Below are 25,342 nucleotides of genomic sequence, written 5' to 3' on the forward strand. Positions count from 1 at the left end.
CCTGCTCTCCGTCCGTTTATGGCATCTGGATCCGAGATGAGGCAGGAAAGGTGTGAAAAGTCATCAGGAAAGACCCTCTGAACTTTCAATCACCTCCAAGCTGCTCGTGGCGCCCTTCATACACGTTGCTTCGAAACATCTGGTCATTCCTCAACGAGATAGCGAGAAGACGCGGGCGTTACCCACGGCGAAGCTGGCGGAGTTCAGCACTTGCTCCTTCTTGATACAGACATCGATCAAGTGTATCTCCTTGCTGCCTCCTGATCGGACCTCCAAGGCAGCCAGTCTTCTCTCCCAACCTTCCTCCTTCTCCTTCATTGCACAAATCACCTCCCTGAGACCCCTGACCTCATCCCTGAAATTCACGTTCTCGATCTTCAGTCCCTCAACCTCTCTTTGAAGATCTGTAAGCTCTTGCTGTGTCTCACCAACCGCTGTTTCCATCCATTCTCCTGCTTGTGCCAACATCTGAGCCTTGTCGTTGAGCCCCTTGAGTTGGACCTGGTGGCTATTTACGCGGATGTCGTGCTGCTTGATGGTAGTCTGTTGAGCCATACGCTGGGCATCGAGACCCGCGAATTCATGATCGATTGACTTGGTAATCGCGCCTAGACGGAGCTTGCGGTCTTTGTTGAGGTGTCTCTGCTCTCTGAAGTTCTTAGCCGTATGTGCTTCATGCAGCTCGTTGAGGTGCGTTTGACGTGTGATCATCACGTCCAGGTGCACGAGACAGCCGATGATGTTCTTGATCTCATCGGCAGATGTGGTGTGATACGTTGACGCGAGCATAGCACCAAGGTGATGAGGATCCTTGAGCAAGTCGCCGAGAGATGTGGTGGTGATGGTATCGAAGACGTGGTCGCTATCAGGGGTAGAGACAGCTTTGGTGGTGCTGTCCAGTATATCGGGGTAGTTGATGCTGCGCTTAGCTACGTGAGGAGTAGTGGTTTCTTTATTCGCGTCACGAGAGAGTGAGAGTGCCGTATAGAAGGGATGACTAAGACGAGGGTCATTGACAGGATTGGACTGCTTGCTTTGTTGTGCAATAGTTGTGGTGGTGACGTTGTCTTGTGGCGCGTCAACTTTGTTGCTGTCCTTCATGTGCTCGTCGCCAGGCGCAGAGACATTGCTGTTGTCGTGATTGGTGAACGTTAAGTCTGCAGATCTGATATAACCCTTCTGGTGAGGCTCCATCTCGTCGGTGTTGTGGTGAAATAATTTACTATACCGAAACAGAGTTGGGAGGGAAAGGTTTCGACGATAGTGAAAGTGAAAGCGCGCCCCTCGGCGGATCGCATGAGTGATCGGGAAGGGGGTGTCTCACGAACCAGAGATGTTGTTGTTCCGGCTGCTCCAATGCAGAGAGGCAACACGCTCGCAGCCATGACCAGGGATAGTGCTTGCTTTTCGCTTCCACTTAGCATGCTAGAGTGGAGAAGCCTTTATGCTATAATCAAGCCAACGGGCAACTTTTCTTGACTTGTTGCTGGTATTAACTATCCCTGTCGTGATGCAGTTGTCTTGTGGCTGTACAGACTACCAGACAATCAGGTAGGATTGCCATCGTCACATCCCGCCTGTGTTCTGTCAATCGAAGGAAGAAGTCTGTGCATTTGAATGACCATCACAAACATTCTAACGATGCATGAGCTGACAAGAGGTTATAGAGATCTTGGAGACAATGTGATGAAAACATGGAAGATAATTGAAAGTCTACATTAGGGTCACATTGATCCCCAGTCTATATTGAAACGCCACGCTGACAACCAAAGAAGGAAATGGAATTTATATAGGGACCTTTTTACTCGGCCTTCTTGGAGGCCTTGGTTCTCAACTTCATCAGTCCGAACACAAGAGCATAACCAGAAAGAGCGAAAATAACACAGATGGCAGCGTCTCTCCAACCATAGTAGTATTCGTTTAGGTTAAGGGTAGCAAGGTAATCGCTGCCACGAGTGTACTGGCAGACGTGGCAGTCGGAAGTAGCATCAGGGTTGATGAGGTTGGAAGCATGGCCCATGCCTTGCAAGTAGTTGGCGAGGTAAGAAGCACAAGTCTGGCCTGAAGGAGGGTCGAAGATCGCAAACTCAGATTGCTTGCAGCGAACTTCTTGGTCGAAAGAGGTGAAGACAAGGAGAGAACCCATGAGGTAGTTGAAGGGGTTGAGGTAATACAGCCAGTAACGCCAGAAAGGCTGAATTTGGGCATAGGGGACCAGAACACCACAGAAGGAAACCAAGGTACCGATGATGAGAGGGTTGACAAGCGAAGCAAAAACTGCGTTGGGTGCATAGGCGGCAACGAACTGACCAATACCAGTGTAGATGAATTGGTAGACCAGCATGACAAAGTAGACCGAGCCGGCAGATGAGGCCTTTGCAGGGAATCCGACAGTGAAGTAGAAGCAGACAAAGTAGAGTGTTGCGCAGAGAATCAGGTAAGGAATTTCAGACACAATCAGGCCTGTGGTGAATGCTTTCCAGTCGTACATCTTACTCTTCTTCTCACGAGTCTCGTAAACGTCACGACGTTCGATGAACAAAGGCTGGAGCTGAGCGATGACACCTGGAGCAACGAAGATGTAGTTGAAAAGGGCGAAAAGATTGAGCTGGAGATCAGCGACACCGTTGCCAATCATCCAGAAAGTGAAACCCATGAAAAGAGCAGTACCAATATGGAGCATGATCTTGTTCATGATGTAGTCGGTGTTGCGGTAGATAGAGACGTTCATACGCTGAGTGACCAGCTTAGTCTGGGTCCAGAGGGAGGTAGCAAATTCGTGGCCATCGTCCTTGGTACCGGGAGGTTTGCCGGCAGCGTCTTGGATCATAGTGTCGAGCTCTTCGTGCATCTTCTGGTTCTCAGGAGAGTCCAACCAGACCTGGTGCCAATCCTTGCCCTGCGAAAGGGAGCCGGAGCAAACATCAATCATGTGTTCAGCAGGGTTGCTGCTAGACGGGCAAGGCGCGTCGTAGCGTCCGAAGTATTCTTTGATCGTGTTTGCCTCGTCGCCGATCTCACCGAAATAGACCGTCTTGCCACCACGAGTGAGAAGAAGTAGAGTGTCAAACTCGGCGAAAAGTTGAGCGGAAGGTTGGTGGATGGTAACGAGCACAGCCTGACCGACATCGGCAAGCTTGCGAAGGAAACGAACAGTGTTGAAAGCAGCTTGACCATCAAGACCAGATGTAGGCTCGTCAAGGAAAATGAGAATGGATGGTTTGGAGACGAGCTCAACACCGATTGTCACACGCTTTCTTTGTTCAATGGACAGACCAGCACCAGGCTTGCCAATCAGAGTGTGCTCGAGATCGTGAAGCTCCAACAAGTCAATGATGGTATCGACATAAGCAAGCTTCTCAGAATCAGGTGTGTCACGACTTTGACGGAGAAGAGCCGAGAACTCAAGTGCCTCTCTGACGGTAGTCAAAGGTTCGTGAACATCAAGTTGCTCGCAGTAACCAGCAGAACGTTGGAAGGATAGCGAGAGAGGACGGCCATCTACGAGGACCTCACCCTTGATTGTGCCGTCAGTCTTACGCTGAGCAAGGACATCGAGAAGAGTGGTCTTTCCAGCACCCGAACTACCCATGAGAGCACCCAACATTCCGGGTCGAACATACCCGTGGATGTTGTCGAGAAGGACTCTGTCGCCGGAGGGGGTTTTGACGGTATAGGTGAGATTTCTCCACGTGAAAATGCTGGTATTCCGAACAAGTTGGTCGTTGTTTTCGGACTCAGTCTTGGACTTTTCATTGTTACCAGAAGGCACCTGAGTGTCAGCGCTAGAGATAGAAGCTTGAGACTTTTCGGCAGGGTTTTCCTCGTCGTTGGGGGTCTTTTTGCTCATGAGGTCCTTGGCCAGGTGGGCCTTTTCGCGAGGGATCAAAAGGTAGCCGTTTGAGTTGCCATTCTCGCCCCAACGAAGAGTGAAAAAGATGGTCATACCGACAAACAGGAACCACCAGGCGAAAAGGATGCCCACATTGCGCCAGATGTGCGATGAACTGTAAGACAAGCTGTCCAGATACTGCTCGCCGGTGACCTCGGTGGCACCAGGGAGGGCACCACGGACACCAGCACAGGCTTGGAAAGCAGCATCAGCGTAGCCAGGACCGTTGGGAACCAGGTTGTTGTTGACACAAGGAATCACACGACCCTTGAACTCGTTGCCAAGCAGAGACTCGAATCCGTAGGACATCGGGTTGATCCAGTAGATCCACACGAACCAAGGGTGCATCTCAGGCTTAGGGATCTGGTAACCAATGTATGTGATGAGAGCACTAATCGTGAAACCTGAAACCTTTGAGGCAGCATCGAAAGTGGGGAACGCAGCACCAACGGCTCTGAAAAGTGCGGTCATAACCAAAGTCGATAGATAGATCACGAACCAGTAGGTGAAGAAGGCAGCAGCGGTCAACTTCAGTCCAACCATGAAGTATAGGACGACGGAGAAGACACTGATCTGGAAGACAAGTACTGGCAGATCGCACGCAATTTGAGCAAGACAGAAGGCGGCGGGGTTGTAGAAGGCGAAGGCCTTGTGCTTGGCCAAGATGGGACGACCAGAGAAAGAATCGGTAACCTCAGACATAGCCAAAAGCGCGTTGAACAGAAGAGATAAGAACAGGGCACCACCCTTAATGAAGAGTCCAGACGAGTTGTTGGGGGCGTTGTAAAAGAGTGAACCAGAGATGAGAGCTTGAACTAGGGTAGAACCTTGCTTGATAAAGAAAGTCGCTTTGTCACCCCACAGGATCTCGTACTGCCTGATGATACAAGCCTTGACTTGTGATTGGAAGCCGACAGTATTGGGACTGTGGCTGGGAATGCCCCTAGCCTTGTCCTCATGAGTCGCTTTCTGAAAGTCGGCAGTCCATTCTTTCGCACGCGAAGTCTCGGGGAAATTGAGCTGCTTGTCCATCTTGGCTTTGATAGATGACTGTTCGTATCGCTCGCGGATAGAGACTGCGTTACGGGGGAATTGTGCTTGGAAGCCGTCCCTAATTTTGCGCTCAGTAGGAACTGTTACACCAGTCAAGAAATCTGCAACGTTGGCAGCATCATCGCAAATGAAGCCGAGCTTCTCCATGAAAGGACGAGCCTGAGCGCGAGGACCATAGTAAATCTGCTTGCCCTCGTCAAGGACTAAGACCTTGTCGAAAAGGTCGTAGATACCGTTTCCAGCCTGGTAGAGGGTGACAATGGTAGCCAAACCGTTCTTGTCCGTGAGAGCACGCAGGGCACGGGTGTATTCCAAGGCAGTGGACGCATCGAGACCTCTTGTGCTGTTGTCCCATGCATAGACACTGGCCTGCTAGAGCGTTAGTTACGTATCGCTAGACGGATAATAAGAGGTATACTAACCATTGTCGCAAGAGTCTCGATAATAGAAACTCTTTTACGTTCACCACCACTGACACCACGCACGTATTCATTTCCCACTTTGGTGTCGGCGCTTTGTGCGATTCCTGTCAGCTGTTTTGCAAGTATGACTTCTTGAAGACTAAAACTTACGTGTGGCCGATGCCCATTGATCTGAGAAGGAAATCTTTGTATCCAGTGCGGAATTGCTCTCTCGTCTCATTACCTTCAGGCAGATTGTTGGGAACCTTTAAACGCGTGGCGAAATCCATCGTACGTCCGACGGTGAGGGTGGGAAAAAACAGCTCGTCTTCGGTGTTCATGGCAATTTGACCTCTGTATTGCTGGGCCTCCTTGTGGTCCATAGTACCGAATCTGATGTCGCCTTCAATCTCTGCATAGCCTGCCCTTCTATTTGAGAGCATTTTCAGGAGCGTCGTGCAACCTGCTCCAGGTCGACCAAGCACAAGAAGCATCTCTCCTGGGCGCACGGATCCAGAGCTGTTATCGATGATGGTCTTGAGAGGTGCAGGATTGCGACCCTCCTTGATGTGCTGAGGAACGTTGAATTGACTGAGGAAGTTCTCATTGTAGGCTGCATCGGCACCAACACCCTTGACAGTGAGATCGGTCCAGGTGACACCAAGCTTACGTCCGGTGGCAGGATCGTTTTCGGCGTATCTCTTGACTTCGGGCATCAATGACCAGTCCTCAGCTTTGCTGATGTGTTCGTCGTCCTTGGGCTCTTCGTAGTCTGAGAAGCCTGAGCGGCCAGATACGGTACGGGAAATGCGACGCATGAGATCGTCACCATAGCCATGGTTGAGCGAGGGTGCCCAGGCTATCTGGCTGTTGGTAGCCATTATGAAGAAAGGTGAGGCGTATACAGTATAAACAAGTTGTCGACTTCTATTTACAGATGTGTCGTGTCTGAAAGTCGGCCTCAAAAGGGACGAGGCTCGATATGTGTCGAGGGATGAAGAGAGTGCAACTGATCTGAGATTGAGTAAAAGACTGGAGGGCGCGATGCCCAGATCATATATACAAACGCTTTGTCCTATAGATCCAACAGCAATCAGGGACGATGTTTTTTCTGACTAGGCGGGTGCCGATTTCAGATTCGTGATTGGTCGCAATCTTCCGGAAAGCGGACCATGCTCTACCCAGGCCAATGAGATATGCGTATACTGCCAGGCGGTCGAGCAAAATGTCAAGGCGTCGCCTAGAACTTCTCTGACGAAGTGACGTGTGGGGCGCAATTCGGAGGCTTGAAGCTCCTTGTCTGCCGAAACTCAACAGTAAAACGACAACACCTCCTTACTCAGCTCGGATTTTGATAAACCTCACCCAGATGCCGAATGATTCATCGTACAATTATGGATCGTGGAACTTCTGAGCATCCGAGCCTTGTCTTTTTCTCAAACTCGAGGCACGCCATCGAGGAACGACTCGGCCATGGAACAACATGACCGACAGGTCCGCGATGCTTTCGATCGCCTTTCCAAGTCATCCTTCGTGACAAGACATTGGCAAGGGTTTTGATTTCACGAGCGCCCGCACCACCAACAAGTCTGACGAACGTTTGCATCTGACTGCCACCTCACTACCCCTAGTATGTCCTCTCAGGCTACAGCAAAGGAATGATGCGGGTGAGACAACCTTATCTCGTGATTGCCTTGTGGCCTGACTGCCATCGGTCTTGTACGCCTGGTTACTCGACAGCATTTGACAGGCAGCGATGCATTGTCGATCACTGAACCATGATGGTAATGTTTCCAGAATTTTACCCCGGAATGTGTCAAAGTGCTGCCTAAGCAACCCTGCAGGAACGGAAGACGGACGAATTGCACCTCCGGCTCCGGCTCCGAGACAGGTCGATACACCGGTTCACCTGGAAAACTCGACTCCATGTCAGCATCGAAAGCTTTATCCTGCGTAAGACTGATCAGAAGACCGACTTCATCAAAAGGTTACTGCATCGAGTGATTTATATGCCTTGCCGGCCCATCTCTTTTAACTATCTTGTTCACACACATCAACAACAATGCCTTCATACCATTTTGATACAATGAAGAACGTCCCGGACCTGTCCGGAAAGGTCATCCTCATCACAGGAGGCATGTTCTGAAACCTCAGACATCAAAGAGATTCACTAACAATTCGACAGGCACGTCGGGCGTAGGAGCGGAGACAGTCAAACAACTTGTAGTCCACAATCCAAGCAAAATATTCTTTACAGGACGCAATGCGAAAGCCGCCAATGCCCTTATCGGGTCTGCGGAATTCCTTAATCCGGATGTACAAGTTCGATTCATCCCTTGCGATCTTTCGGATCTGAGCTCTGTTCGTCAAGCGAGCAACCGGATTGCTGCAAAAGTAGCTCGAATCGATTGGTTCTTCTGCAATGCTGGAGTGATGGCAATGCCGGCTGGCCTCAGTAAGGATGGCTATGAACAGCAATTTGCAACAAACCATCTCGGCCACGCTCTCCTGATCGACCTTTTGATGCCGATCTTGCAAGACACAGCGACGTTACCAGGCTCTGATGTCCGTATCATCATCACAACTTCACAAGCCGCTATGACACCATTAGTACCGAAACGTGGGATTGACTTTGGAAGCCTCAAGACAGAACAGAAGATGTTTTCAGGGCGATGGCGTCGATACGCGCAATCCAAGTTGGCGAACATGTTGTATGCCAAAGCACTGAACCGGCAGTACCCCTGTATTACCACTGTGTCCGTCCATCCAGGGATCGGGTACACAGGACTTCAAGACAACTTCCCTCTTTTCGACCGGTTCATCATGTGGGTTACTACGATAGGCAAGCGAAGTCCCGTAGACCAACTCGCTTGGAACGGAATTTGGGCTGCTGCAACTCCAAAAGGCGCATCGAAGACACAAGTACAAGGCGGAGAGTACTACGAGCCCATCGGCGTCAAACCAAAACCGACTAGCTATAGCAACAATACTGCTTTGGAGAATAAGCTTTGGGATTGGACGCAAGGGGAATTAGGATCATGGGAGTCGAGAACAGGGTTGAAGGTACGAGGCTCAATGTCTTTTTCTTCGCAACACTCATGATCTTTATGTATTATGTACTCACGATGTAATGTCTGATCAGTCAAGTCTACTATCTGCTTTCTTTGGACCTACAACCGTGATCAAACGCGTTCCAACTGTATCGTCTTCGCGTTCGGGAGGAGTGACACATCAGCCACCCCTGAAGCAGAGAGTGCTGGATGCAGACCATGTCGGCTCCCAGCGTCTATTCCATCCTGTCCCGCAGGTCGTTAGAAATTCGTATGAAGAGATCTTTGGCAAGCACAGATAGCTTTCGAGCCATACTAAAAAAACAGAAATTCATTGCAAACGTCCTTTCATGGGCGCGTCCTGCTATAACGTCCCACAGGTGTAACTACTTTATGCTATCCAACGATCCGTGACAGACGCTAAGCTCCACCATTCCTCGTTTCAACGGCCCACGACGGCCGAGAAGCACAATGATGATTGAGCCGCGTAACCAGCCAATTTCTTTTTCGATTTACGGCAGAGTATTACCGTTTCATCGCTTAATCTGAGCATCGCATGTTTTAAGAGCCATCTTCACATGTCGTGGAATATGAACACTTTGCAAGTTTGTGCCAGGGTTGCGCTGTATACACAGACAAACGGAAGTGGAAGTTGCATCGTGCCGAATCAGCTTGATGAAAGCTCCCGCCAAGAAAGCACAGATGATCGACTCGTAAGGGTTTCGACAGAGTCTCCCGATTGGCCGTTGTTTTCATGACGCGCAAGAAGACCCTGGGGAACCTTGGAAGGAAGGAGCAGAAGAAACAAATGGCTCGCAGGTCCTACTCTTCCGAGATACCATTGCTTGGTAGTCTGTTGCCTGAAGTCTTGTAGTATACGAGTGGAGAACATACAGGTAGGTGGTGTGAGCGATAAGAAAACCGAGCATGTACGAGATGCAGCAGCGTGCCGAGGCACGTCGAGCGGCAGGCTGATATTTCAGATGAGGGGATGCATCTCAAGCGACCCTGAACAGCTCGCCGAGCTCTCTGCCCCTCCCTGCACCTTCTCACACAAGCAAACATGGACACTAAGTTGCCAGAGTTCCAACACACTGCCATCGAGCAGATCAGAGGCATCCACTCGCGTATCCACGACAGCTTCCACTCGCAAAAGACCAAGCCTTTGAGCTGGCGCGTAACTCAGCTTCGCAAGCTATGGTGGGCTATCAAGGATAGAGAGCAGCAGCTCGGCGAAGCTCTGCAGCGCGATTTGGGCAGACCTTTCTACGAGGCTTACCTTACAGAGATTGGTTGGGTCTTGAACGATATCATCTTCACCGTCAACAATATCGAGAAGTGGGCTAAGGAGGAGGCTGCGAGTGATGTGCCGCTTACTTTCATGGCCATGCGACCTCGTGTCCGCAAGGAGCCACTGGGCACTGTCTTGATCCTTGGGTGAGTGGTATACAGACGGATGGCCTGTTGAGACACTGACGCGTATAGTGCTTTCAACTTCCCTGTCCAGCTCTCACTTGGTCCGCTCATTGGAGCTATCGCTGCTGGTTGCACCGCTGTTCTCAAGCCCTCGGAAAGCTCGCCCTACACCGCCGCCCTCCTACAAGAAGCCATGGAAGCCTCGCTCGACTCTTCAGCCTACATCTGCGTACAAGGTGCCATTCCAGAGAGCAGTGCTCTGTTGGAGCTCAAATGGGACAAGATCTTCTACACCGGTTCGGCCACCGTTGGAAAGATTATCGCACAGAAAGGAGCTGAGACATTGACACCCGTTACACTTGAACTCGGTGGTCGCAACCCAGCCATCGTTACGAAGAATGCCGACCCTCGTCTTGCTGCCAGACGCCTTCTTTGGGCAAAGGGCTTGAATGCGGGTCAGGTGTGCGTCAGTCAAAACTACATCTTGGTAGACAAGGACGTCTTGCCATTCCTAGTCAAGGAGCTCAAGACCGCCATCAAGGAGTTCTACCCTGACGGGCCTAAGGAGAGCAAGGACTTTGGTCGTATCGTCAACTCCCGCCAATTCGAGCGTCTGAAGAAGATGCTCGACTCGACCAAAGGCGAGATCCTCTACGGCGGAGAAATGGACGCAGAGACCAACTACATCGCCCCTACTATCGTTCGTGTTTCATCGACATCCGACTCCCTTGTCGTAGACGAGTCTTTCGGTCCTTTCATCCCCCTTCTTGCTGTTGACAACCTCGATGAAGCCATCCGTATCGCAAATGAAGTCCACAGCACACCCCTCGGCCTCTACGCTTTCGGCAGCAAAGCAGACACCAATCGCATCCTCTCAGAAACTCGTAGCGGTGGCGCAAGTATCAACGACGGCTTCACTCATGCATCTTTACCCACCGTTGAGTTTGGTGGTGTCGGTGACAGCGGCGCTGGCTGCTATCGCGGTAAAGCCTCCTTCGATTGCTTCACTCACCGTCGCGTCGTTACAAACACACCTGCTTGGGTAGAGAGTTTGTTGAGTGTCAGATATCCTCCCTACAAGGGCAAGTTGGCACAGTTGAAGAGAATGAATGACTTTGCACCAAACTTTGATCGCGAGGGCAAGGTTATTACGTTTGGTCTGGTGGGAAGGCTACTTGCGCTGGGTGGAGCTAGTTTGGGACAAGGTGTCAAAAGATGGCTGGTCCTGTTTGTTCTGGCATTTGGTGTGAGGTATGGACAGATGCTTGGTCTGCAGGAGAGACTCAAGAGAACTTGAGAAGGAGTTGACGCATAGATGATTAGAATCGGTTATAGGGGCTCATTATTGTTAATGCAAGCACGATGATCTACTCCCCTGTTTGTTCCGGATGCAGAGCAGAGAGACAACAGAAGCATTTGTGACTATAATCGCAAGGGAGACGCCAAGACAAGAACCTACACTGACTGTTGTGGTGTGACTGTTGTGGTGGTAGTGAAGCGCATCACCCACATCCGCCGCTCGCTGGGAACTCATGATGCTCTTGCTGCTCTCGCTCAGCTTCCTGATGAGCGTGACTCTGGGAAGTTGAGGCGACTGTGGAAAGTGCAGATGTTGGGGCGATGCATCCGGATCGTTTGGCGCTATGTGCTCTGTTGAAGATGATCTTTCTGCTCTTGGTAGGTCGTTCAGTGAGATTGGTGCTGACGGTGATGGTATGGATGCTTGTGTCGATCACAGGTCTGGCTCTCGTGTGTCATCGGATAAGACGATTATCAGAGCGGACGGTCCGGATGGTCATGTTCGCCGCCAGCAGGATCACACCAGCCATGATCATGCGAGCCAGGAACTGGTCTCACAGCCGCAATTTTCTCAGCAGCAGCTTCCTTAGCGACAGACCCATCGGAAGCAAGTGCCTCAGCAACAGGTTCCGCAATGGGCTTTCCCACCTGTATGGTATCCTCAGCAGCAGATGATACACTACTATCAGCCTCCTCCTCAACCCGTGGTGTACTACCAACCTCATCCTCAACTTATGCCGATGTAAACTTAGCCCAGCTATGCAGCATTGGCAATGGTCGTTATGCAGAACGCCATGCAACACCCCCAACCCAGCTGTATCGACTTCATATTCGGCCCCATCTACATCTACTCTGGAGCATCATCTCAGAATGTGTCTAATCTGCCTCAGCCACAGCAGTATGGGTATCCATGACCGTGGTTACGATGAGATAATCTGTGGAGAAAATGGTGGTAACGGTGGTTCTCGTGCTAGAAAGAGAAGACGTGCTCGCAAACGCAAACGCAGAGGTTTCGAATGAGCAGCAGACTATCTTGAAATGTTTTCGAAGTTCGAGCAGATGGTGATGTTCCCCTTTTCCCCCAAAGTTGCCAACGCAGCGGCTCTGTTCGAAGAATGTTATCTGCAATCGAAGTCTTCAATTCCACCTTGTTCAGCTATTAAAATTGATTACCTTACAGGTCTTTTCAAGATATGGTATGCACGTAGAAGAGACGGCAGAAGGATAGTTGCAAGTAAAGTTCGGTATACGCAGAAGAAAGCAGAAGTAGCAAATGAAGTAGTCATCAATGTATGGTCAAGACGACGCGAATGTATCGTGAAGATAGATAGAGCGACCGGTGGCGTATAGTGCACTCAGTCGCCTATTCTCAACGGCTCGGCCAAAGTCAGGTCCGCAAGAGGGTGGTCGGTAGGGAAAGCAGAGGAGACTTCGTCAGGTTCGGGCAAGGGATACTCAGTGTCCAGGCAGGGGTTATCGGCCAATTTGTCTTCTTCTCCAAAGCGTTTCACAGCCCGCTAGTCAAATATGTTGATGAAAGCTTATCTTGCGGCATCTGCACTCCCGTCTTGACAGTTGATATCCTTGCCTAGGGCGATCTAATCATCCTTTGCCTTACAGACAAGCTCGCGAGCGTGTTCGAGAGCGCTCTTAAGCCAGCGTTGATCGGCAAGGCTAGGGCTGTTAATGTTATCGAGGGGATATTTCTAGAGCTGAACAGCCTGGGTTGCGTGGAACCCGTCATGTCATATTAGCGCTATTAAGACTCCAGCTCGATACTACTCCACGGGGTACTGTTCCATGAGGGAGTGTAGAAAGCGGCAGTGACGGCTTTCTATTCAATGCCTAATGCTATGTGCATATAGGACGTAATTTGACAAGTTCAATATCACCGCTATACTACGAAGACAGAAATGCACAATGTTTCTAAGACACAGAGTGATATTCATGAAAAGACCGTCTTCCAGACAGCTTTCTGTAAACACAACTCTGAGTCTAAAACAGTCATGCATCTCAACCACCTGTATACTAGACACCCGTCTGGAAAGAGATACAGAGAGACCCATGTTAGGAATACATCGGATCAATTGAGGATGCAAAACAAAACGTACAGCAGCAGGGATTCCCACGTGGTCACCCACCGTAGTACTAATCTGCCGTTCAACTGCTTATGTATGGCAGAGCGGACGGGATGCCCAGTTTTCAGCTGACTGTGGCCGTACGTGAAAGGCCCCTCAAGTTTTTGCAATATGAAATCTCCTCGTCGAACATTTTCGTGGAGAAGTGATGCTGAGTGTATGATGACACCAATGTGGCAAGCCTCGCGTGTGCGATCTCGTCCAGCAAGTCTGATGATGGAGGCATACTAGTCTTGACAGCATTGATGCTGTTTCTGATGTTCGACGTCTATGTGAGGTATTGCCTTCGTTGTTGAGATTTTGGTCGAGGAGAAGTGGTCGGCAGGTGGGGAAGCATCCGAAGAATGAAAGCGCAAGTGCCGGCTGTCACCTTGGTGGAGAAGGAACATACCACATCGCAAGTGGCATTCATCTTCAAACACTTCTTCCCTCTCGCTAACCATTCAGCAGTTAATTGATGAGCTTCGTCGGTTGCTCATTTCGGCCAACGTCCTCAGTGGAAAAGGTTGTGTTGTTGGTTGATGTTGTTGGGCCGAGCCACGCCTCACGAACCACCTTACCGAGACTGGATGCGGACTAGAGCATTTGCTGGAGTAACACACGCAAAGGCCTATGTCAACAGGATATCTTATCTTCTGGATCCCTCAAGATGAAGAAGTTGGACTGAATGCCCAATGAAACAACCCCCAAATCTGAAAAGTACTCATGTTGCCTGCGTATCCGTCATGACCGAGGCTCCCGACAGCGAAGAGCTGGACTCAAGCATCAAGACACACGAACAAGGCCGTCCAATCGAAAGATACTTGTTGCTGTGATTCAGTATCCCCTAAGATTTCAAAGAGTGTGAGCGGTGCTCCAGGATTTGGGAATGAGTAAGCACACGAGCAAACGACACATGCCGGCGCACGACCGAGAAATTGAGAACAAACAGCAGCGGATCGATGCAACCCGGCACCCATCATCCGCTTCCATCCTGTCCCAATACCAGCTTCTCGCGCCTTCCAGCGCTGTCGGGCTCAGTCGCCATCGAGCGACCCTAGTCGTTCTGAGCCGTCAACTCATCAGCGCGAGGGCGATTCCCACCGGACACTCATTATCGTGGAGGGGCTGATTCTCATTGGTTCAAACTGGCCAGCGTCTCTGTCAGCAGGTCATGTCAGACAAGGGGTCTCCTGCGCGACAGCCCTATCGTAGTTGTTATTCCCAGCGAGTAAAAGGCCTGGGTCCTTCCCGGATCAGGAACGGTTCTGCTCATCTCCGTCCACAGCTACAGGTACATCCGCTTCCGACGAGAAAAGCACATACCCATCTCTCTTAGGACGTCCGAGACATGTATCAGAGTTTGGGCACGTTGATCGAGTGACTGTGGAGTTTCGTGGTCACTACGAGCAGGACACGCTGCCGATTCTACAACCGAAGCTGCGGCAGCTGACTACGGCACGAGATTACACGACACTAACTCTTCGTTTGACGACAATGCGTTGATGATCGCTCATCTCGTACACCTCATCTGTCACTAGTGTCTTTTGCAATATCTCATCGTCATTCGCCAAGATGCTATCGCTCTTGAATTCAGTCGCACTACAGGCATGGCATAGATTCAACACTAGCACCCACAAAGTGATCACTCGATCCGACAGATTCCGAGTCAACAACGACAACGATATCACAACTTGGTGAAGTAGCCGAGATTGTGAGAATTGCTTTCACTCGCTATTCTTGCGCAAAGAGCTCTATCCTCGAACTTCTGGAGCGTCTAAGCTTTCAAAAACCAATTGGTGAGAGAATGGCCGTACGCATGTCAAATTGTAGTAAACCTGCACTCGCATAAGAGATCTCAATGGCCCTGTTTCAACTGCGCCGCGATCACCTCCTTGACTTTGGCAACTGGTAGCTGATCCAGGGTCTTCCCGGTCCAGTACATTGACTGCTCCAAACCTTGGTAGATCATAGCCTCTGTTCCCAAAATGACGTTCCAGCCAGCATTTCGCGAGATCTCAGCAATGTTGGTCCAAGTCTTTGGGTGATAGCACATCTCCAGGATGGCGCCCTTGTGAGACTTGCCCAAGAAGATTTCCATGACTTGACGAGCAGTCTGCTCCGCTTCTGTGACCGGAGGAAAGTCAGGCACACAAGAGACTATAGCACCGGGTCCCTCCAACTCTTGTGCTTGCTCGACGGTCGCAGCATGCATGACACCATCGCCGTAACCTTGCTCCGAACACCATGATACCACAGCGTCCACCTCAGCCTTGTCACGGTTAACAATGTACACTTTACTGCACTTCATGAACTTCTTGAGTGCATAGACAGCACTACGGGCAGCACCGCCACCACCAATGACCATGCCGGGTCGGCCATGGAAGACCTCGTCTGGGTTGGAGATGTTTTGATAGAAGGCTTCCCGGATACCGATAACGTCTGTGTTTGTGCCGACAAGAATGTTCTTGTCACCGTGCTTGCGCAGGAACAATGTATTGACAGCACCAACTTCGCGGCCTTCTTGTGTAAGCTCATCAACGTGCTTCATGATGGCAACTTTGTGGGGCATGGTAACGGAGGCACCTTTATCAAGAAGTCAGATCATGCTTGTCTTTGCAATACAGTCAAACAATTGGACCATGCTCTCCTGCAGACTTTACTACGTACCGAAGAACTTGGTCTCACGGACCAATGACAGGAACATGGACATATCGGTTGATGGCAAAAAGAATTGCTCCCAGTTGTAACCAATCTCGCCGAAGATGGTCTTGTGCATCAAGGGCGACATCGAGTGATTAATGGGCCATCCAAACAGATACCCGCAACGCTCGACATGGTTGTGAGCAGGTGTCTCGCAAGAAATGATACGTTGGTTGTCCATCTTGATGATTTTGTTCTTGGAGAAAGCTCAGAGAAACAGCTTCTGAAAAACTTCAAAGGGTGCCGCAAGCTATTGGAAGACGTGCCAGTCGTCAACTTCAATTTGGTCAGCCAATTACCCCGCGAGCTATGGACGACGGTAAGCAATGTCGGGTCTTGTAATAGGAGTGCTTCCAGTTGGTTGAGAAGGCAGTTCGTCGTGTCCACAGATGTCGTTCTTGGCTATGATTTTCGGGCAAGCTGCACAGGTCAACGTCACTCGACCCCGGTCCGCATCCGCATGCTTCGGCTTCAAGTAACCGCGCCCACACATTCACCCATTGCATATTTCCACCGCGTTTGCTCTTCTACCAACGCATGACAACTCGTCCAACAACGACTGCAAAAGACTTTCCATCAACATACTTCATACTCCCCCATGATGTTCATCCGATCAGTCGAATTTTTCTCACTGATCCTTGGTCCTATAGTATACAACAAGGGTGTGCGTACCAGTGACCGAAAAATTGTCGGGATTGCCGTTGCCGTATGGCTCTGCCGCGAGCTGCCCTACCGAGACCGGTCCCCAAGAGGGGAAGATTCGTCTCCGCGTATGACAGAGTTCGGAGGTAACTTTGCGCCATGAAACTTGGCATAACCCTGAGGAACGTGGATGACTGGGCTCTCGCACCAGCGTGGGGGCATGGCGAAAAAATTAATCGATTCCCTCGAGTCGGTCAGCGACCAGCATTCGGAACACGCACCTTCCTTCGCGCTGCTATCCTTGTATGTTTCTGTCCTCTGCATCAACCTACCCCGCGGAGTCCCCACGTCGTCACTAGACCTGGAGGTGCCGTATATTAGGTCGTCTGCTTCCCCAACTTCCTCTCTCTTTCTTCTCTCCGTTACGACCTTCCCTATAAATTCGACTCATCCGTTTGCAGAGTCTCATCATGGGTCTTCTCACTCTCGTTGAAGACAGGCCTACGCCTAAGGAGGTCTACAACTGGCGTGTCTATGCCTGTGCTGCTGTGGCATCGTTCGCTTCTTGTATGATTGGTTACGACTCTGCCTTCATTGGAACCACTCTTGCACTTCCTTCGTTCTCCCACGAGTTTGGCTGGAATAAACGCCCCACGGCCGATGTCACATTCATCAAGGAGAACATTGTCTCCGTCTATCAAGCTGGAGCATTCTTCGGAGCCCTCGGTGCATACATCAGCGCCCACTATCTCGGCCGCCAAAAGTCTCTCTGGGTCTACGTCGTTGTATTCATGGTCGGTGCCGGTATCATGCTCAAGGCTGCCAATGGTGACCTCGCTCCCATCTACGTTGGGAGAGTCCTTACTGGCATTGGCGTGGGCGGTGCGTCCATGGTTGTCCCCATCTACATCTCAGAGATCGCCCCACCCGCCGTCAGAGGTCGTCTCGTCGGTATCTACGAGCTGGGCTGGCAGATAGGTGGACTTTGTGGTTTCTGGATTAATTATGGCATCACGGAGACGTTGCCGAGCAACCACAAGCAGTGGATCATCCCTTTCGCTGTCCAGTTGATCCCTGGAGGTTTGCTTGCTGTTGGTTCCATCTGGCTCAGAGAGTCCCCTCGTTGGTTGTTCTCCAAGGGCAAGAGAGAGCAAGGCCTCAAGAACCTACTCTGGATCAGAAACCTTCCTGCCGACAACTTCTACATTGTCGAGGAAATCTCATTCATCGAAGCTGCACTCGAGCATCAAAAGTCGTCCGTCGGTCTCGGATTCTTCGACCCCTTTAAGGCTGTCTTTACGAGCCGCAGTCTACAGTGGCGCCTTTTCCTTGGTACCACTCTGTTCATCTGGCAGAACGGGTCTGGTATCAACGGTATGTTTCCCCCTATCTACTCCGTAATCGTCAAAGACAGCATACTGACTATGGTGTAGCCATTAACTACTACTCCCCTACCGTCTTCAAGTCCCTCGGAATCGTTGGAAGCAACACCTCGTTCCTCACTACCGGTCTGTTCGGTGTAGTCAAAACTATCTTCACCTTGATCTGGCTTTTCTTCCTCATCGACAAATTTGGGCGCCGCAATCTGCTTCTCGTTGGAGCCATTGGTGGTGCTGTATGTATGCTTATCCTTGGTGGATACCTCGCCAGTCCGCTCGTCGATACATCAGCAGCAGCACAAGCTGTAGCGAAGCCTCTGTCCTCCGGAGGCATCGCCGCTGTCTTCTTCTTCTACCTCTGGACCGCTTTCTACACCCCCTCATGGAACGGTACCCCATGGGTCATCAATGCAGAGATGTACCCCCAGAACGTACGCTCCCTGGGACAAGCAATGGCTGCTGCATCGAATTGGTTTTGGAATTTTATCATTGTATGCGACCCTTTCTACGTTGTTTAAGAGTGTTTGCTAACATCTGTATAGGCTAGATTTACCGGCCAGATGTTCGCCAACATGGGCAAGTCGGGTTGCGGTGTATATTTTTTCTTTGCGGGCATGATGCTCTTATCGGTGCTCTTTGTCTGGTTCCTTATTCCTGAGACCAAGTCTGTTCCTCTCGAGTCCATGGACAGGCTTTTCGAGATCAGACCTTGCAGCAAGGCCAACAAGATCGTTATGCGCGAGGTACAGGAAGCGGAGGCCGAGTTCCGCGAGGATGCCGAGGGCGCTGGTCTCAGTCTCGAGAAAACCAAGATTGCACACGTCGAGGACAGCAATGTTTAGATTGCAAGCGCTGGAGCTTCAGCTGCTTGCTCGATGCATATAGAAGCGCCATTTTTATGATCATGATCAGAAGAGAATTGTTCAATATCCTTCCATCTCCGTTCCAAGCTCATACATCTGCACATCACTAGGATCTTCAATTCATGTACTCTCACCCACCGATATTGTGTTGTGGCAAAGTGTTGTGCCCTAGACGTGCATCCCACGCTAGACGTCCGAACACCCTTTAGGCTTCCGGGTTTATGTTCAAGCAATCAGCCATCGCCGAAGCCGCAAACGGACTTTTCAGCAGGGTCGGTGCCATCCGGCGGAAGCGGGCAGGCTTCGAACCTGCTCGGAAAAAGACTTAGCCGCAAGATGACGTAGGAGAAGATCGACCAATCTTTGGCGGAGCGCCCGCGCAGGAAACTACGATTTCTGGAGCGAAAGAGGGGTCTCCAGCGTGGGGGCTTCACTCGATTTGTATGGCATAGCCCCGGGTCTGCTTCCGATCCTAATCGGCCCGTCTGTCTCCGCCTCCTTGCCGACCTAGGGCTTTCGTTGCTTATCATCAACTGTACCTTTCACGGATATAGATTTATTCCTTCGGATGGTCAACACGGCTCTTTCAACTTGCCTGTGCTGAATTGACAAGCGGGAAGACATCCCCAACTGTTGATTGTGTAGTCTTTTGGTTCTAGGCAGGTGCTATTCATCCATCATCACCGACTGCTCTACAATACCGCTGCCCGTGACTTCCTACAATTCTGCTCTCCAAACTTCCATCTGTAACCTGGCAGCTATATCTTACCAACCGCAACCATGACACACCAACTGGGAATCTCAACAATGTCGCTGGGACGAGCATGGGTTCACGACCTAGAACCGAAGCTCGATCAAGCAGCAAAGTACGGCTATGCTGGTCTCGAGATCTTTTACGAAGATCTGGTATATCACGCCAAAAAGAAGTTCGGAAGCGACAAGCCAGAAGACCAGATACGGGCTGCCGAAGACATTTATTCCATGTGCGAAAGCCGGGATATCGCTATCATCAACATTCAGCCTTTCATGCATTACGACGGCCTAATTGACCGACAAAAACACGCCGAGAGGATTGAAGACCTCAAACTTTGGTTTAAACTCGCACATGCACTTCACACAGATATGATTGCTGTTCCTGCATCTTTTCTGCCTGCATCGGAATGTACTGGTGAGATGTCAGTCATCGTCGCGGACCTCCAGGAACTAGCCGATTTGGGCGCAGCACAGAATCCTCCTCTTCGGTTTGCATACGAAGCGTTATGCTGGAGCACGCATGTTCAAACTTGGGAGCACAGTTGGGAGATCGTTTCTGCGGTCGACCGGCCCAATTTCGGTCTTTGTCTTGATACCTTCAATATCGCTGGTCGCATTTACGCTGATCCCACACAACCTTCTGGCAAGAGGCCGACTGCAGATGCTGATCTCGCAAACGCCATTGCTACAAGGCTTGTTCGACCCGACAAGCTGTTCTTCGTCCAAGTCGTTGATGCTGAAAGGTTATCCTCACCCTTGGTCCCGGGTCATCCATTCTATGACGCAGAGCAACTGCCTCGAATGTCATGGTCACGCAATTGCAGATTGTTCTATGGAGAGCAAGATCGTGGTGGATATCTGCCCATTCGCGAGATTCTGAAAGCGATTTTGCATGATCTGGGCTATACCGGATGGCTGAGCTTCGAGTTGTTCAATCGCTCCATGGCGGATCCAAGTCCTGACACGCCGGCTGAGCATGCCAGACGCGGCGCTGAATCTTTTGAGAAGATGGTGGCTGATTTGGAGCTCAATGGTCATGCTGCCGATAGTGCGGTCAGTGTTAGCTCGCCAGGGGTTAAGGCATGATGATGGATGCTCTCCTTTTATTTCTTATATGGCACTGAAGCAATGCATAAATGTATATGATCACGTCAAATAGCCTTGGAAATAGCCGCGCATGTCAGTAGCAAGTCTGAAAAGGGATTTCGGGCATCAGAAAAGCCCGCCGCCAAAAGTATCCCTTCCCGCCTATCTGTCTCCTGAAAGCCACGCTGGAACAAGTTGATACTGGTGGTTGTAGTGTTAGAGACTCGGCAAATAACATCACCCTAGCATCGGAGACCCGAAGAACGACGTCGGTGACGGTACCAGTCCAATGACAAAACCAGGATCTGGGACTTCCGTCTGAAGTCAGTGGACGTCAGCTCTCTCTGGTATTCCCAGCTGCGCTAGGTCTTCCTCTCTGCTATGATCCCGTAGCCCTGCACGGGTGTAGACGAATATATACGATCGGCTTGAAAACCCCTGAAAAACGACCGTGTCACCTGGTGTCATGCCCAAAGGGACTCCTGTGTACAGCATTGAATGTCCTCGGGCAAACCAGCGCGGTTTTTCCAATTGCATCGTCCTCATTAATCACAACACGTCGAATATGATCCGTACCAATGGTCACGGGCTTGGAGATGGTGAGGAAACTTCCCAATCTCGCGTTAGACCCGAGCAACACCGTCGGCGGATTAGCAGTGCAATGCCAGGATCGATATATGAGAGCTTTAGGCTCCGTCCGTAGATGACCATACTCTCTGGGATTGCACTCTCGTGATTTGCCGCGTTTGGTGAGTTGACTGGAATCTCGACCCAGGACAAGATCGTTCTGCAGCGTGGAAGTGAAGGCTTGTCACTACTGTCCAAGATTAAGCATTTTCACCAGATCGTGTATTTCAAATTGTCAAAGTGTTCCAATAAGCTCGTCCAAGTATCTGCTGGTAATATCCAAGCGTCCAGTATCCTCGTGTTCCTCATGAAGAGGGCAACATACCATCGAACTGCATGCACCCCTCAACAGGCTTGACCCAGTCCAACCTCTGTGCAGCATATATCTCTACCGAAGGCTTTCCAAACTCCATACCCTTCAGATCATCAAAGATTCCAGCTCTCATAGCTACTCTCTCTATCTGTCCACTCTGCGCCACTGCCCCTCCATACAACGAGCTTCCTGCGACTCAAAGCATCAGTGTCTGCTAGACCGTTGGAAGGAATGTAGAGCAACATACCACAATCCTTGCAAAAATAATTCTTGACTTTGTTTCCCGAGTCGGCGATTTTGAGTGTTTCTGCCGGTGAACCAACGACTTTGTAGTCAGAGCCGCTAACAATGAAGTTGTAACTGTATGCTGAGCCGGAGATCTTGCGACAATCGGTGCAGTGGCAGATGCCCTGAACTTGTAGTCAGTATTTAATTCACATTTTTAATCCTTTTTTTTCTATCATGCAGTGGGGAGGAGCTTACAATTGCAAAAGGCTGATTCTTCAGCTCGATCTTGATGTTTTTGCAGAAGCAGCTTCCGGTATACATGATTGTGAAGTCTGTGGTTTGTAACGTGGATGATAGAGTTATGTATGTCAATGTTATAAAGGTCAAGATAATAAGGACAAGTGGTCGGCGTTGCTCTAGGCACCAGGCTTCTCGAACGTTCCCTTGACGTCGCAGGGTAATATTGGGAGCTATAACAATGCACAAACTCATTCAAGATAAAGGATTGTCTGAAGAGAGGCGGCTTAACAATTTCTCTCAGCGGCCACCACTCTGATTCTTTGAACCTTATGCATTTTTGAGAGGTGTTAGAACAGACATGTGAGATTCCAAAGATCGGACCCAACGTCGCGCTTCGGGTTGCAAACCTCTACCCCTTCCTACGCTTTCGTGCTAACGCAATTACAATCATCACAACGTTGCAGTGCCTCCGCACCCTTGAGAGAGTAACCGCAAGTTTGCGAAGCCTAGGTTACCTAAGGCGTCGACGACCTCTGTCGTTTCGTCGATAGTAGGTGTCGATGCGATCCGGTCATCCGTGATATCATATTCAGCTGGCAACAGCAAGTGGCAGCCTTTTTGGTAGATCTGCAAACCCAATAGAATGGGGCGACGGCCAGGATGTAAAAGTTGAAAGAAGCCATGATGCCCGCTTATATAGTGGAACAGACAGCTCGCCCTTGCATGTGGAACTTTTACTCCTTGCGTTGTCATGTTGATCTCGTATGTGGTGTGTCTATGTCTCATTTTGTATATGGGGTTACTTCACTGGAGTATGGCTTAGTCAAAACTACATTGATGTCAAGTTTCTAAGGTCGCTGCTATATTCCCTGACTTTACCATGCATTTTGATAGCGCTATCTAGGTTTATCGTCGTTTCAGAGAGTCTGTGTGCTGCTTCGACATCTCCTGTCTATAACATCAGAAACTGTTGCCAGATATAGATGCAGGATGTTGTTTAAGATAACAAGATGTCCGATGAGGTGACGGATTGTGTGGAGGTCAGTCGAATGCGAGGGCGAGGCCATTCTTTTGTCCCCCAAGTCTCTAATACACAAACCGTTATCTCTTTGTGAAGCAAGGACTGAGGTGTTTTGTAAGATATGCCCGATTCGATCTCTCTCGAAGTCCTCACGCGAAGCTGCAAGAAGTTGGAGAGTCAGAGAATTCGAGTCATAAAGCACGATTTAGCCATCGCTGTGGCGTCCAAGGGATTCCAGAAATATACTCTGAGATTCGCTCCTACATGACACAGATAGTCATGGTGCATTATACCTCTGCATGATCGCTTAGAAAACCCGAGGCACAGCAGGATCGTTCAGTAATCGCGCAATATGACGGGTTTAGACACGGACCAGAATGAAGACCGTTGAGTTTCCGGAAACATGCATCGTCCCAAGGACCTGAGGAAGTGGCCGATATACGGAATCGGTCAACGTGCACGTACAATTGCCCGACGGCGTGCAGTACGTAGGTGCGGTCTCGACTGTCTCAGTCATCGTCTGGCTTGCAGCGATGGAGCGCATATCGCAACGGTAAGCGCGCGTGAGACGGACATGAGCGAGGTCTCCGTGGGGATGAAAGACTGGAGGATATGAGCTCGATCGATGAGCATGACTTCGAGATGCTATGTAATCATTAGCCTGGTCCGATATATGATGCGGCAAGTAAGACATCTGCCGTCATGGCACCTGGTCGAATAAGAGGTGTCGTGCCCGAACGAGCGAGACAAGACGGAGCCGGCCAGACGACGAGAAGCCGAGAGCGCTCGAACGCTCCGAAGGAATTTTGATCACCTGGAAGGGTGCTTCCGCCAGCCTGCCGAGACGATAGAGTGAAAATCGGGGACGGGATGAAACCGAGACATTGGTCGGAATGCTGGAAGCTCCCGCTTGGGAGCAGGATGAGAAGGGTGGTGTGCAAGTAGATTGGTTGTTAGCCGGCGGCAGAATATATTTGTGAGATGACTGCGTGATTCACGGTTGCGTGGGACCGAGCTCTAAGCTCGACAGGTCACTCAAAAGCCGTTCTGTCTTTAATCTGAGCTACAAGACCTTCAATGGCAAAGAATGTTTGACGCCAATTCAATGCTTCGATGGTCAAGGAAGCAAGTTCTTGCATGCGCAGCACGGTTTCAGAAGGGACGTCCGAGCAAGGACTTCTCCACGATGAGAGCGCGAGCAGTTACGAACGAACTATGTCGACTTGTCAGTATGATCCGTGTCCAGGCAGTCGCTCCGACGAAATTCCTCGAGATAGATGGTCATGTTCAGATATCGCTTCCATGAATGACGGAGGCTCAGCAACGCAATGACCTGATTCTGGCAGCACTGTCGGTCGCAGTCTTATTTTCAGCCATGTATCTCAAACCAGCATTCCGTAGTGTCACGAAAATCGTAGCGTCAGAACTCAGCTCTCAGCCTTGTCAACACTCAAGTCATGACAAACAATACCACAATCCGCATAAGAATATTCGAGTCGTGTTTCGGATTCGTCGGGATCGGCCTCCCGAAGATCGCATGGTTGGTGAGGCGGCAGTGTGCTCGTACGCAATCAAAGCTGCAAAGCAATCTATCTGGATAAATTTGCTGACTGGAGTCGGTTGAGCACGGCCAAGATCTGGCAAAGCAGTCCATCCGGTCCGATCAGGGAAACGCTTGTTCGTGCCACCTCTGCACCGACGGATCAGCCATCTTCCCTACAGGGATTCTCCAGAATCGGGATACCACGGACGTGTTTCAAGATCTTCGGGATTGTTCTGTCGGGACTTGGCGTCCATATGGCGCACGCATGCATGCGGGTAAGGGCATGGTCGGGTTGTGCTTTGTCGCTGCTCTCAGCCATCCGGGTATATCTGGATAACGATGTTGGGTCAGGAGTTGAGTATCTATGCATCCAAGCTAGGGCCGACATATATGTGAGATGATCATGGCTGAAGGAGCGCATCTCCCAAACGTCAACACATTGCGATGCGCACGTAAGAAACCGCCCGCACCCATTTGCCCTCCTAAACAAGAACCAGGATGGACTTGGACACTTTATCTTTGCTCACAGAGATTAGCATTCAATGGCGGCAGTTGCGATGACATTGGAAATATGAGGCTACGGTGGTTAGTAGCACCACCTATCTGAGAGGTGCCGCTTCCGTTTTTAGCACATCTCTGCTTGCATGTCGACTGTGCGCGACAACTCATCTAGACAGGGCTGAATCGATCTAACCACATATCGCACTCGGCAATCA

The 25,342-nt window shown here is 50.4% G+C and overlaps 8 protein-coding genes across 8 annotated transcripts; 4 read left to right on the forward strand and 4 right to left on the reverse strand.

The window, feature by feature from the left end:
- Window positions 1–150: 150 nt before the first annotated feature.
- M436DRAFT_78186 (uncharacterized protein) lies at window positions 151–1,194 on the reverse strand (the record flags this gene model as incomplete). Its single annotated transcript, XM_013575835.1, has 1 exon — window positions 151–1,194. One exon carries the CDS (start codon window positions 1,192–1,194, stop codon window positions 151–153), a length of 1,044 nt encoding a protein of 347 aa, XP_013431289.1.
- A 607-nt stretch (window positions 1,195–1,801) lies between these two features.
- Window positions 1,802–6,164, reverse strand: M436DRAFT_37733 (atrB, ABC transporter; the record flags this gene model as incomplete). The annotated part of the gene is made up of 3 exons (XM_013575235.1): window positions 1,802–5,314; window positions 5,368–5,458; window positions 5,518–6,164. The coding sequence occupies 3 exons, from the start codon at window positions 6,162–6,164 to the stop codon at window positions 1,802–1,804; spliced, it is 4,251 nt and encodes a 1,416-aa protein (XP_013430689.1).
- A 1,244-nt stretch (window positions 6,165–7,408) lies between these two features.
- M436DRAFT_69444 (oxidoreductase) lies at window positions 7,409–8,448 on the forward strand (the record flags this gene model as incomplete). Its single annotated transcript, XM_013575675.1, has 2 exons — window positions 7,409–7,481; window positions 7,532–8,448. The coding sequence occupies 2 exons, from the start codon at window positions 7,409–7,411 to the stop codon at window positions 8,446–8,448; spliced, it is 990 nt and encodes a 329-aa protein (XP_013431129.1).
- Window positions 8,449–9,459: 1,011 nt separating this feature from the next.
- On the forward strand, window positions 9,460–11,109 carry M436DRAFT_69445 (aldehyde dehydrogenase; the record flags this gene model as incomplete). The annotated part of the gene is made up of 2 exons (XM_013575676.1): window positions 9,460–9,833; window positions 9,882–11,109. The coding sequence occupies 2 exons, from the start codon at window positions 9,460–9,462 to the stop codon at window positions 11,107–11,109; spliced, it is 1,602 nt and encodes a 533-aa protein (XP_013431130.1).
- Window positions 11,110–15,086: 3,977 nt separating this feature from the next.
- M436DRAFT_37797 (quinate dehydrogenase) lies at window positions 15,087–16,112 on the reverse strand (the record flags this gene model as incomplete). The annotated part of the gene is made up of 2 exons (XM_013575247.1): window positions 15,087–15,814; window positions 15,899–16,112. The coding sequence occupies 2 exons, from the start codon at window positions 16,110–16,112 to the stop codon at window positions 15,087–15,089; spliced, it is 942 nt and encodes a 313-aa protein (XP_013430701.1).
- A 931-nt stretch (window positions 16,113–17,043) lies between these two features.
- Window positions 17,044–18,794, forward strand: M436DRAFT_37601 (quinate permease; the record flags this gene model as incomplete). The annotated part of the gene is made up of 3 exons (XM_013575210.1): window positions 17,044–17,947; window positions 18,007–18,443; window positions 18,495–18,794. The coding sequence occupies 3 exons, from the start codon at window positions 17,044–17,046 to the stop codon at window positions 18,792–18,794; spliced, it is 1,641 nt and encodes a 546-aa protein (XP_013430664.1).
- An 801-nt stretch (window positions 18,795–19,595) lies between these two features.
- M436DRAFT_69448 (3-dehydroshikimate dehydratase) lies at window positions 19,596–20,654 on the forward strand (the record flags this gene model as incomplete). The annotated part of the gene is made up of 1 exon (XM_013575677.1): window positions 19,596–20,654. The coding sequence occupies one exon, from the start codon at window positions 19,596–19,598 to the stop codon at window positions 20,652–20,654; it is 1,059 nt and encodes a 352-aa protein (XP_013431131.1).
- A 932-nt stretch (window positions 20,655–21,586) lies between these two features.
- On the reverse strand, window positions 21,587–22,143 carry M436DRAFT_69449 (DUF636 domain protein; the record flags this gene model as incomplete). Its single annotated transcript, XM_013575678.1, has 3 exons — window positions 21,587–21,783; window positions 21,842–22,004; window positions 22,078–22,143. 3 exons carry the CDS (start codon window positions 22,141–22,143, stop codon window positions 21,587–21,589), a joined length of 426 nt encoding a protein of 141 aa, XP_013431132.1.
- Window positions 22,144–25,342: the final 3,199 nt, after the last annotated feature.

This window comes from Aureobasidium namibiae (genome assembly GCF_000721765.1).
Source record: "Aureobasidium namibiae CBS 147.97 unplaced genomic scaffold scaffold_2, whole genome shotgun sequence".
Classification (NCBI taxonomy): Eukaryota; Fungi; Ascomycota; class Dothideomycetes; order Dothideales; family Saccotheciaceae; genus Aureobasidium; species Aureobasidium namibiae.